At 41.6% G+C, this 12,456-nt stretch overlaps 1 protein-coding gene across 7 annotated transcripts in view; it reads left to right on the top strand.

The window, feature by feature from the left end:
- The window catches only part of MAP2K5 (mitogen-activated protein kinase kinase 5), a 141,080-nt gene that overhangs the window by 57,111 nt on the left and 71,513 nt on the right, over nucleotides 1-12,456 (top strand). For all 7 annotated transcript variants that reach the window (XM_055715552.1, XM_055715550.1, XM_055715548.1 and 4 more), the window contains exon 13: nucleotides 6,061-6,109. In XM_055715552.1, coding sequence (XP_055571527.1) covers nucleotides 6,061-6,109 — 49 coding nt within the window. The remainder of the gene's footprint in view (nucleotides 1-6,060; nucleotides 6,110-12,456) is intronic.

Raw genomic sequence — 12,456 nt, 5'->3', positions numbered from 1 at the left:
GTCTGCTGCTTCTGCTGATTTTTGTGTATTATTTCCATACTAACTGTCCTTATTCTGTACAAAGTAACTCCATTAGGTTTGCTTCACAGGTTGAAAAACGTAAGTCCATTCCTGTGACCAAAACGCAATGGCAGAACACATTTTCTGTCTTCCCCTGTGGCAGACATACTTCTTAAGGCAGATGAGGAGGCTGAAGTTTGTATTTGGCACAAGCCAGGCCTGAGAGAGGCTGCTGGGGGCCAGGCTGCTATCTCACCCCTGTGCTGGCACCCTTCCCATGTGAGCAGTCATAGTCGAAGAGCCAATAGTCATTTTAGGGGTGATGAGCAGGGACATGGTCTGTGATCTGGGAAGAACTATCAGTGCCCAATTTCTACTCGCTTTGTTGTAAGCAGGAGTTGACAGTGGGATCCTTAGAACACCTGGTAGCCCATCATTGTGTCTCAGCAGCATTCAGTGGCTGCATTGCTAGAAATTCACTAGCCATGACTGAAAACTCAAATTAAAGAACAACAACAAAAAGGGGGGAATGGGGGGTTTGTGAAATTCCATGTTTTGGCGCAGCTGAATGCAGGGTAAATGACCAATGTCTTAGTGGATCTCACAGGGGAGAGAGATACTGCTAAACAATTGCTAAATATAAGGAATACTTTGATAACTTAAGCACTTTAAAGCATAACAAAGTTATTCTATCATGTGCCATTTAATTAAGTGCTGGGTTTTCACATTCATTATACATCAAGCTGACAATTTAAATCCTTTAATCCAACACAGGCAGCTATTTAGTCTCTGTTCATTGTAATTCACAGCTCTACTTTCCTCTTAATTTGTGTGGCCTGCCCAGGGTGATGAACATCCTTCTCTGATGCTGTTTCCTCTAAGTAGCTTCAAATCTGCTCATTATATAGCCTAGCAGTTTCTCATGGAATCTGAATGCTTTTCACCTTTAGTTCAGAGTAAAAACGTTTCATCTCTTCTTCCCTATGGAGCAATGCAAGTTGCTGATGGTGTCCTCATATTCCTGATGCGAAGTAGCATGCGTATAGTGTAAGAATACCGGGATGGGCCTTCAAGCATTTTTTCAGCTGCTTATTCCTTCTCCTTTTCCTTATCTCACTTCATGTTTGTGTACTTAATACAGCCACGCTAACTTTCCTTATCATTTCCTTACCTGCTTTTGTCTCTTCTCTTCACCATCCTCCCTGGCCCACCTGGCTTGGTATTCTGCAGAGGTTGTCTTCCAGTTTTTCACTTATCCATAATGGTGGTGCTTCAGCCCCATCTTTTATGTCTTGACATTTTTTTTGGTTTTGGTTTTGTTTTTTTGTTCACCTGCAGGGTCACCTCTTTACAAATCTGTTAGTTAGTGAGCATGACTCCCTGACATGGACGGTGAGCTGTTTCTAGTTATTTTATTTGCTGCTTTAGCAACCTGTGCTGTGCCCACTGCAGTGCAGAGGGTCACTGAAGAGGTGAACAAAGAAGTGGGTACCTTCTTAGAAGGAGCTCACCCCTTTCTCCTGCTTCTCTGTAACAGAAGGTGTGCGCTGAGGCTGAGCCAGCCCTGGCAGCTTCCTCTGCTCTGGTGCTGATTTTTTGCTCAGTTGGCAGAGTAGACTTGTGGGAAAGAGGCAGTGAAACCTTTGTTTTCTCTAGAATTTATCAGCGGCAGCAGGAATGGCTCCTTTAAGCCTTCACAAATGGCTACCCTGCATCTCGGTCTCTGACGTTTCGGTAGAGCCCAGCAGCCCGTTTTGTGGGTTGGGGCACCTTTTTGCCAAGTACTGTACACAGACACCATAATCCCCACCCTGAACAGCTTGGGAAGATTACCCAAAGCCTGGAGGATTTCTGTTCATGTACTGATGAGAAGGAGAATGTCAAACAAAAGCTGGAGCTCACATGGATGGATTTTGTAGACAAAAGCTGGAGCTTCCATAGTCTTTTTTTTTTTTTTTTTCCTCCAGTCTGTATGTTTTCTTCCTACCTTCCTTGCACTACGTACACAGAGTCATTTGTCTTTTATTCTCCTGAGACATGTACAATGTGTTAGTCTATTGAAGCTGCTTAATAATATGTGTGACCTGCACATCTGTTAATTAGAGTACCCTTTTGTTATATTTGTAGAAGTTTTTAAGTGAAACCATTTCTAGAGGAAAATGGTGCAGGCAGTATAGACATTTAGCAGCATCCCTGCATCCCTCTCGCTCCGACTTGATGATTTTCTTGCTTCCTTTCTTCTTACACAAATTTTATCATCATAAAAACGGTGGACTGACAACCCTTAAAACCGATTGTCCTACTCACAGCAATGAGCACAAAAGGTGCAGGAAATTCCAGCTGCTCTGGAACAAGATGTGTGTCTGCTCAACACAACGTGGCAAAGGGAGCACGTTGCCCCTGCGCTCCGCTTGCTCAATTAAACACCGAGTTGTACTCAAGGTCATTTCCTTGCACTCTTTGATCTCCACAGGCTGGGGCTGAACTACCTGAGAGACATCCCTTTCTTGACAACCCTGACTTTCTCTAGCCAGAAGGACAGGACTAGGTTGCTACTTGTTTCCTTGAAACCCTGCTATGAATACTTACCGGGTACCCGCAGTGCACGGCTGAACGGGCATGAATGGTACTTGCTTCCTCATCCACTCCCCTCCCAACCAGACTTTTCCCATGATTTGGCAGGAACCAGAGGAGAGTTTTGTCTGCTGCAACAATCAATCATTTTCTGATGATAGCAACTGCTGCTGTATTTTCTTCTGATGTGAACCCTTGTCCGCTCAGAAGTAGACTGGATATCACACAGCTGTGTGGCATATATGTAGTCTGTACGTCGTAGCGTTCTTTTGCATTCTTGTTAGCTGTTTCCCATTGAAAAAGTGATCACCATTAATTGTGATGGACAGTCGGCTTTCAAGCTGAAATAGTAGAAATGTGTTGCCGAGTGTGATGCGCTTCTCTCCTCGTTCCTTTTTTGAGGAGTAAAGGGTGGGGTGGAAGGTTTGAGGCTGAAAGGCAGAATGCTGAAAATAAAGCAAGGCAGTGAAAAGATATCCTTAAAGGAGGAAAGCATTTGCCAATGCCTGGGGAGAAGCATTGGTTTTTCGGGGGCAGGATAAAGTGGTACGAGAGAGGTAGAGTCCGCTGAGACTTGGTCCCCAAGAAACTGGAGGGATCTCTGACTTTGTAAAATTCATCCCAGTTGCCTGTATGAGAGAGTGTTAACAAGAAGGGGAAATCTCTCTTCTTCCTTGTGTTCTTTGGTTGTGTGAAGGGCTTGTGTGTTTTTCCAAAGGAAAAGTTCCCAAAATCATCTTGGGAACCCCAAAATGATGATGTGGTCAGTCCTTTTTTCATACGGATGTGTAGTTATTTGGGTCTGCCAATGTAAAACCTGTTCTGCCTTTGCTTGCCACTTCACGCATTTATTTTCACTTCAATTTCTGAAGCAGTGACATTGTGCAGTGTATTTTGAGTGCTAATGTTGATTGAAGTTCTCCCTGAAAGGATGTGCACTTGAACTGTCAAGAGAGTGAGTGATTGACAGCAGGTAGAAGTACTTTTTGTGTCAAGGCTTTGTCAAGTCATTGTTGTAAAACCTACTTTACTGAATACCAATAATTCCTGCTAGATATTCAATCAAAAGATACTCTCTTCCAGCACCATTTTAGAATAATATTTAATACTTAAGAGTCCTTCCATAATAGGCAAATGTAAGGTAAGTGAATAATAGTACTTTACACTAGGTTAGTCCATTTGGGGGGCTCCTGTGCACATATTTGCAGCCCAGGATAAAGGGTAAAACTCCTTTTATTCCTTTGTACACTGACACTGAGAGAATCTGAATGTGGGAGTTTGTTTAATACTGTGTCGTTTATAACTGCTTATTCAGCACATGTTCCATAATAAAGGTGTTTAATAACTCACAGCCATTATCTTTTTTTTCTGTAGGAAATACTTCCTTTTTTCTATGAATACATGCTTTAAAATAAATTATTTTATAATGGTTTTGAAGATTTTAAATAGTCTAAATATATGTTTAATAATCAAAGAGGCTCACTATTCTCAAAACCACTCTCACCATTGGAGGAAGCCTGGAATGTTGCATCACCTCTATTTATTTTTGCATCAATACTTTTTTTTTTTTCCCCCTTCTTATGTCAAAATGCTGTGTAAGTAGAATTACCCTGTTTTGCTTTTTGGAAGACTAATGTGAACAAGGCCACACCACTGGGTATGCAGAATTTGACCAAGGCCTTTTTTTTTACAGGTAATTGTTGGGTATGGAGTGTGAGTTTAATGCTGAAGAATTGCCACCTAGAGCAATTTACTGGGGATTTGGAATCATTATTTGCTTTACAAAAGAGATTCAGATTCTTTGGTTTTGGTTACAAAATAAATTTTTTGAAAGAGTTTCTAATCCAATAGGAAAGCTGAAGATTACTCTGCGGTCTGCTGTCACACTGTATAATATTTTTAGCACTTTGCTTCATCACTGTAACAGAAGTAATTTCATTTCAGTCTACTCGGACAATGAGAAGAATGTAATTGTTTTGACTGAAAATCTCATACAACTTCACAAATGTTGGAAATGCTTTATTGTTCTGGAGATACACAAGGAGTGTGTCTCAGTAAAATGAATGAAATGTCATCTCATAGATGGAAACTTTATAAAAAAGATTTGCTCTATTAAAAAAGCTGGCTGAGACAGCAGAGATGGTTTGGGTAAAAAGTAAGCAGTAGTGGAAATATATTTGTTGAATCTTGTTAGTCCTCTGGGCTTGTGAAAGTAGTAAATCTAAGGGAAAAATTACAGTGTTAAAAATGCAAGAAGTATTGGGGTTTAATTACTTTACAGAAACAAAACCTGCAGAGACGATAACTTGTAACACCCAGCAGCTCTCTTAGGGAGTTGACTGAACGGCTTGTTTAATTTGGGGCTATTATAATCACTTTTTATATGGAAAATAAATAGAGTGGCGGTTGGACCCAGTGAAGATCTTGTTGGTTCTGGAAGAGCCACGTGTATGTATTCTGTGTAAGGAAGTGTCATGGGTTGTTGTTTAGGGAGATAACGCTTGCATTCATACTACAAATGCATGTCCTACAAATTTTCATTAAAATCCATCTCGTACATAAGGCACTCCCAACACAGTACTGGAGTAACAGGTTTTTGAGTTTGACTTTAGCAGCTTAGGTAGTGGAAGGAGCAAATTCTGGAATAAAAAGACGCCCAAAGTCAGCCCCAGTTCTTAAGTTTTAGGGGTTCCAATTGTATTTTTTGGGGGTATGGAATACAGTAAGATCTGTGATTGGTGCAAGATGAGTAATCATAGAATTGTTTGGGTTGGAAGGGACCTTAAAGCCCATCCAGTTCCAACCCCCCTGCCATGGGCAGGGACACCTTCCACCAGCCCAGGTTGCTCCAAGCCCCGTCCAACCTGGCCTTGGACGCTGCCAGGGATGGGGCAGCCACAGCTGCTCTGGGCATGAAGAATGAGACAGTTTGTACAGTCCAAGAAGAAATGTTCTGCATTTGCATTGAGTAAGTAAAAGCATGGGAGGTAAAGGAGAAAAAAGTACAGATGCACCAAATGGAAAGAAAGGGAAAGGGAGGGTGACGTGGGAGAGGCTGTTAGAGATTTTGTTGTTTTCTGGCCTTCGGTGTCGCTGGGTTGCTTTTGTTGCAAGAAGACAAATCATTACGCACTTTGTATTTCGTGATGTTTCACACTCCAGCAAAGATAGATGAATTAAAAATACATTGAAATGCCTAAAGGGATTCAGTATAAGCTCAGCTAACGTCAACATACAGATCCTGAGAGGAAGCTTATTTGTGTGTTCTTAAAGAACCTGTTGCCACGTGGTCCACAGCAGGTTTGCAGCAGGGGTTCATCTGGGTGCTGCAGTGGTTTGGAAGGGATGCTTAGTCTCCCCTTTTCGTGGTCCTGGCTCCATTCTTCATTGGAACTTGGGTCTTTAATAACTCACGCCAGCTGAGATGTGTGGTGTTTCTTACCAGAAATCTTTAATATGCATGGTTGCTTTTTCTTTTAAATTCAGGTTGTGAAAGGCCTTACCTATTTATGGAGTCTAAAGATTTTACACAGAGGTGAGTAACAGATGTTTTCTGTTTTCCGATGAAATACCATGTTACTTTTAACAATACTTTCTGCAGAGACAGTAGACCATACTAACATCTGATACAATTCCAGTGGAGTAATGCGGAATGAATCTTACTCATTAGCCCTGCACATTTTCTGATAAAATACTTTACTAGTGTTCTCTTTTACTGCCCTCCCTCCTCCCCTGCAAAGAAAAATACTAAAGAGAGAAGTTAATTTTACAGAGATTTAGATGCTTAGGGTAACAAACGGATGCCCAGTGGAAAAATCGGCAAGGAAAATCAGATGTTTGACTAGTATCGAAAGTAGAAGATAAATAGTGAATTTTCTTATGTACTTCAAAAATCTCACAACAGCCACAAGTGTTGCTGGAGTCTCAGATCTCTAAAATTGTAGCCCACTGTCCTCTAACATGGTCATGAATAATTAAAGAAACTTTAAACCTGCTTGGACATAAGCGATTTTGGGGTTTTGCTGTTTATTCTCTTTCAGGAAACTATTCTATATTTTTTTTAAACATCTCATTTATTTCTGGCTTTTAATGCTACATTATTTTTTGAAATCTATCTGTTGTAGTAAGTTAGTTCAGATATACTAGACCTTTCAAAAACAACGTCAGTTCTGGAAAAAGTGGGAAATGCTATTTAAAGAACAAAGAAGCCCTTCCCTCTACACCCCCACCCCCCCAAAAAAAAGGAAGAAAAAAAAGGAGAAACTCATTACATTTATAATGTTTCTAAAGTGTCTGAAAGTAACTGCTCTGGTTCCTAATGTTGCTAACAATACTGTTTAATTTAACCCATCTGCTCACTCAGCCCGCGTGCACAGTTGGAGTGTGCAGTAACCGACTTCATTTGTGATTGAAAGAGAAGTGTAAAGCAGAGAGACACACAGAAAATTTTAAGTTGCAAACCGAATAGGTGAGACCATTTCTTCTGGCGTGCCTAGTTTTGGAGTGGCTGAGAAGTAGGTGCGAGGCTCTGGCGAGGCGATGAGCAGTGCCTGGGTTAGGTGCCCCGTGTCCCCGTGTGAGCAGCGCAAGGAGTCAGGCACCTCTGGAGAGTCATCCGGAGATCTGTGCGCTGAGTGGGGAGAGCAGGCTAATAGGAAATACTAATTACCAGTATGTATTGAGGTCCTGCTCCTCCTTAGAGCTTAGGCTCAGACTGTCCTCAGGCTTTCGTGGAGATGAGTTTGTAGTGGAGGAGGAGGTTGAGCCTTCCTTTGTGTAATGGCCCAGCAAGCGGCTGTGCAACAGGACATCGGCTTCAACTCCTCCTCGGTCTCACACCATCTCCTTCCTGGGAGATTGCTCTGACGTGAGAGCGCAGGCTCTCTCCTGGGTGGGAGAAAGCGGGCTGTGGCCAGAAGAGTGAGTAGAGATCAAGTAAGGGCTTTGTTACCCCGATTAGAGGGTGAGTGAATTGCTAAGGCTGCTGGTGTAGTTGACCCTGGGCTGCCACTGGATTAAAAGAACAGGAATAACCCAGAGTCCGTGACCAACTCGTTGCAGACACAGGTTACCAAGGAGGCTTCGTTTCTGATGACAGTTTAAACATTTCACCTACTAGCCTGAATGTTACCGGATCCAGAGATTTATTGTGTCCATCCACTCGCAGCAAGATGTCTAGATGCCAGAGCTGCCACAGCAATTGTCAGAATAAATATAAAAGGAAAGTAACTGCGATATGCGGGGCTAGGTATCATCTGAATAGGCTACACAGTCTTTGCCACACATCTGTAACACCCAAAAAAAAAAAAAAAGCAGATTTGATTTTTTTTTTTTTTTTTCATTAAAAGATTCTGGCCACATGCTGAATGTGATTTGGAGAGAGCATTGCGGTCAGGCACAAACACTGTAACTATAAGTTTATTGTTGTTCTGCTGTAAATTTGGAAACTGGGTCTGATTTTTGCTTTGCCGGTAAAACAAAATCTCCCCTTCTGTATGGGTTTCGTTGACTTGATTGAAGAGCAGCTCTTGAGTTTTTGATGAATTGTCTGCGGTCCTTGCTATGATCTAAAGAAAAGTGCAGAAACTGATTTTTTATCACACTTCAGATTTTTCTGGCCTTGGTCTGCTGCTAGATTGACCAAGGTGATAACAGCACTGCAAAATGCCATGGAGGGCATGATGAGCATTCCAGGGTTCAGCAGAGTTTCCTCAAGGGGTTGGTTTTCAGTATTACGCTGTACCCATTTTTAGGACACTGAAAATGCATGTGTACTTGTGTATCTTAAGAACGGGTACAGAGTAATACAATGCAAGGAAGATGCCTGTTTCTCAAAGTATCTCCATCAGCTGCCTACTGGTTTTAAAGCATCAGAAGTAAACGAAAGAAAATTTAACCCTGACTTCCTTGCTGTCACATGTGAAGCAGACCATGCGAGAAGCTCGCGTAGGCTAAGAAGTCAAGAATCTCCACCGTGACGGTAACAAAGGTGGGGAAGCAATCATTGTGAAGAAGCTTTGTAAGGCAGTGCAGCAAACGACAGTTTGCGACTAAATGCACGGATTAAAGCAAAGGAAACAAACAATGAGCAAGTCTTTTATTCCAGATCAGACATTTCAGCAAATATTACAGCTTAACTTCAAAACAAACCTTGCAACTAATGAGGTGATAGCCGTGCATGTTAATAAACCCGAAGCTGTAGTCATAGTCATCACACCCACATCAAACATAAACATAAGATTAACACCTACACCACTTCTTTGGAAGATGTGAGAATGTCCCAATGATAAGTGTGCTCTTTTCCCCAGAGGATAAGAAGTAGAAATGGAAGGGTAATGAGAAATTAACTTAGATTTAAAACAGAATTAGCAATTAAACAAGCCTAATCATGTACAAAGTCAAAGTTTGTATAAAGACAAACCAAAATCTGTTAAGTTCAAGAATAAGTATAGACCATATGCATTTTATCTGGTGTGTTTTTCTCTGTTCACACCTCCTTATTAAAAGAAATGTATGAAATAAATGTTACCCACTTGTGTTTAATTGTACTGATCTATATTTGTATGCATGACTGTACTGGGGGCCAGTACATATTGCACAGTTTGAGCACCTTGGTTTCTGTCTAGTTTTTAAATTTGTGTCAGATTTTTGGAAGTGTTTTCTAGTTCGTGATGTGCAAGGTTGAGCAGAGTTGATGATCTGGAGATCTTTCTGGGCTGTCGGTTGGTTCCGTGGCTGTGTGTGGCAGAAGGGAGGTCTGTCCACCACTCAGATCATCTCTTTTCCGCCCCTCCCCCCCCCCCCCCCCCCCCCCCCCCCCCCCGGGGTATTCCCATGGAAGGATATTGAAATCCGCTTTGTTTTGGCTGGAGCCGTGGAGTGCTAGTTGGTAGGGTCGGGCACTAGTGCAATACAGGCGATGAGTGTTCTCAGCTGTAGCTGCAGTTTGCTGAGGATTTCACCTAAGATTTCCAGAGGAGCATGTTTGACTCTCCCCCCCCCACCCCCAGCCTTTCTAGCTTTGTGACATACAAGGAAGCACAAACACAAATACTAGGGCTTGTATATGTATACACATACATACACAGGTATATATACATGTATAGCTAAACACATAAACTCATGGACTACTTAGGCTTATTTAAAAGAAATGATCGTGGCCTCTGCAAAAAGCATGCTGATGAGGTTGTTATAACAAGTATTTTTATTCTTCCAGCAGCTTCACTTTAACAGTAACATTCTGTGAGCTGTTGGCAGCTGAAATTGTGCTTTTGTATCTCTTGCCTTCCTTGAACTTGGTGTATTACAATTTTATATTTTTAAAAGACAGAAAAAGTCAAGAGACAGCTTTTAAAAAATCTGTGGTTTTTTTCCCCACAATCATTAATCTGTTTGCTTTACAATAAAACAAGATGACTGAAATGTCTGGTGTTCAAAAAGCTGAAACCTCTGACAATTCTGTTTACTGGTGGGAGCTTGGAGGTCCCGTTTGTTTGCAGAGAGGTGAAACGACTTAGGCAGATATATCATAAAGAGGACTTGTTCATCCTCTATGATGATGTTTCATAGAAATCATTTGTATTAAGCAAGCACTGGTAATGGGAGCATAATGACCCCTTTTGGCTCTTGTTTAAATTCTTTTACTTCTAAACAGTAATATTAATCACAAGCAGATGGTGCAGAACATTATTTATGCACATTTGTTTTCCAGAACCAAAAAATGTTTAACCCATTAACTGAAGCCTTTTATGAAACAAAAAGGCTAATTTACTGATTGGGTGATTTTTCTCCCCACTTTCAATATGAGAGACTTTGTAAAGTGCCATTTTTATCTGGGATTGTCACTTCTTTTTTTCTTGAGGAAACTGATGTGATCCTTGGAATTCATAGCAAATATTTGCTTAAGTCCCCCACTTGCAGTGTAATTTAAAATCTGCTGCAAGGACAGGTAGTATTTGTTCTTAGAAGTGCTTGTTTGGCTGCAGCTTGCTCAGTAGAGTCCCCAGCCTGCATAGGCTTCCCTCCCTTAATGGGCTGATTGCTGATTGCTTTTTTTCTTCTAGGATTTTCTTTTTGTTTGATTGAGGTTTTGTTCTTTGTTTTGTTTTGTTTGTGGAAGGATTTCAGGATCAAGCAACGCTTAATGAATGACAGATGTTTTTTTAATGATACTGACTTACTGCCACCTCCCACATGGTAGCAGGGAAGGGGATATGGGGGCTGCAGATCCCCAGTGACACAAGGTGATGGCTGGACAGAGCCTTGGCTCTTCCTCGGTGGGAACTGGCCAGCCCTGGTGGGACAGGGGACAGGTGTGGCCTGGTGGGTTCCTCTGGTGGGTTATGTTAAAGAAACAAGGACTTGTGGGCTGCGCTGGGAGACCATCCAGAAGCAGGACAACGTGACATCCAGAACTCATGACATGGTTGAGTCCTTATAGAAAGAAAATTTGGCTACGTGCCTGTTGTCTCCTCATCCCTTTCTGTGAGGTCATAGTGTTTCAAGCTTAGAGCTTCCTTCTGCCTTCCAGACCCTTCACTCAGAGTGAAAAGATTTTTGCTTCATTAAATAATGATGCTGTTGATCCGGTCCTGGTCCCACAAACCTATTTCCAGCCCTACCGCACCAAAATGTTTCTCTTGTCCACTTGGTTATCAATTATTTTTGTTACATCCTTTACAGTTAAAAGCAAGAGCCTCTTGTTATACTGCAGTTTTCTTTGAAAAGCGTTAGTACTGTAAACAGCTGGATCCATGGTGAAGAATGTCAGTGTTTTCTGCATGTGTGATGGCATCTGCTGTTTGGTTCATTACTATTCAGCGCAAGCGGAGTAACTAGGTAGCTCTATTGGCTGCCATATTTTTAGAAAGAAGGTTAAACAGGATTACTGTGCAACTTATTGTTCTTCTCGGGATTCAGGGTAGAGCCTGCTGATGTACTCGGCATGTCTTGTTAGATTTAGTAAAGTCGGTCAACACCAGAGAGGAGTGTGCTGCGTAGTGGGTTGCCACAAGCAAATATTTGAGTCTCCCTGAAGTTTCAGTTGGAAAACATATTCCTGAAATGTTGTTGGGAAGTGTATGAGAGATTTTGTGAGTGCGTGGATTGCTCTGTAGCTGTGTTTTGTCTTACCACCTGAGGCTGGGGAATAGGTAAAAAATCCATCAAAAATACAGCACGTGGATTGAATTCCTAGAGATGAAATGGGGATCCAGATAGGCAGACTGAAGCCTGTCGATGCTGTAGCACGATGGAGATGCTCATGACTCTTTTTTTTTTCTTTTGACTTTGGGGGGGAAATTGCAAAATATAGCAGTAGTATTGTTGCACAAAATAAAATGTACAGATTCCACTTAAAGTATATAACCTACTGTTGAACTCTCCCCTTTTTTGAACTGGATTTTTAGCTCAAATATAGGAAAGCATTTCATCAGCTTGTTAATTGAGGTTATACATTTCTACATTACAGAGACGAATTAAGCAAGCTACTGTGGTACCAGAAAACATCTGCTAAACAAAGGCAAACTTAATGATAAACAAAATTAGGTTCTTTTCTAGTTGGGTTTCATCCATCTGCACCCAACTAGTGTTCACTTTTAAAGAAGGCAAAGATACAAGCTATTGCTTTTAATCCATTTTGACAGAAGAAAGCAGTGATTAGGCAAAGCCACTGTGCTCTAATCTTCCCAAGTTTAAGCCAGGCCATAACGTGCACATTATGCTTTCCGACTGGCATCCCTGGAACAGAAAAGATGCTCGATGTTTCCTGCACTACAGTCAGGCTGGATGATCAGCAGTTCATTCACACACCGATTTTACAGTACGCAGCAGAAGCACACCAACCTCTTTTGGCATCAGAGGGGGTCAGCATTTAGATCTTTG

The sequence above is a fragment of the Falco cherrug genome, chromosome 7, assembly GCF_023634085.1.
Source record: "Falco cherrug isolate bFalChe1 chromosome 7, bFalChe1.pri, whole genome shotgun sequence".
Classification (NCBI taxonomy): domain Eukaryota; kingdom Metazoa; phylum Chordata; class Aves; order Falconiformes; family Falconidae; genus Falco; species Falco cherrug.
This window is presented reverse-complemented; position numbering and strand designations above follow the sequence as displayed.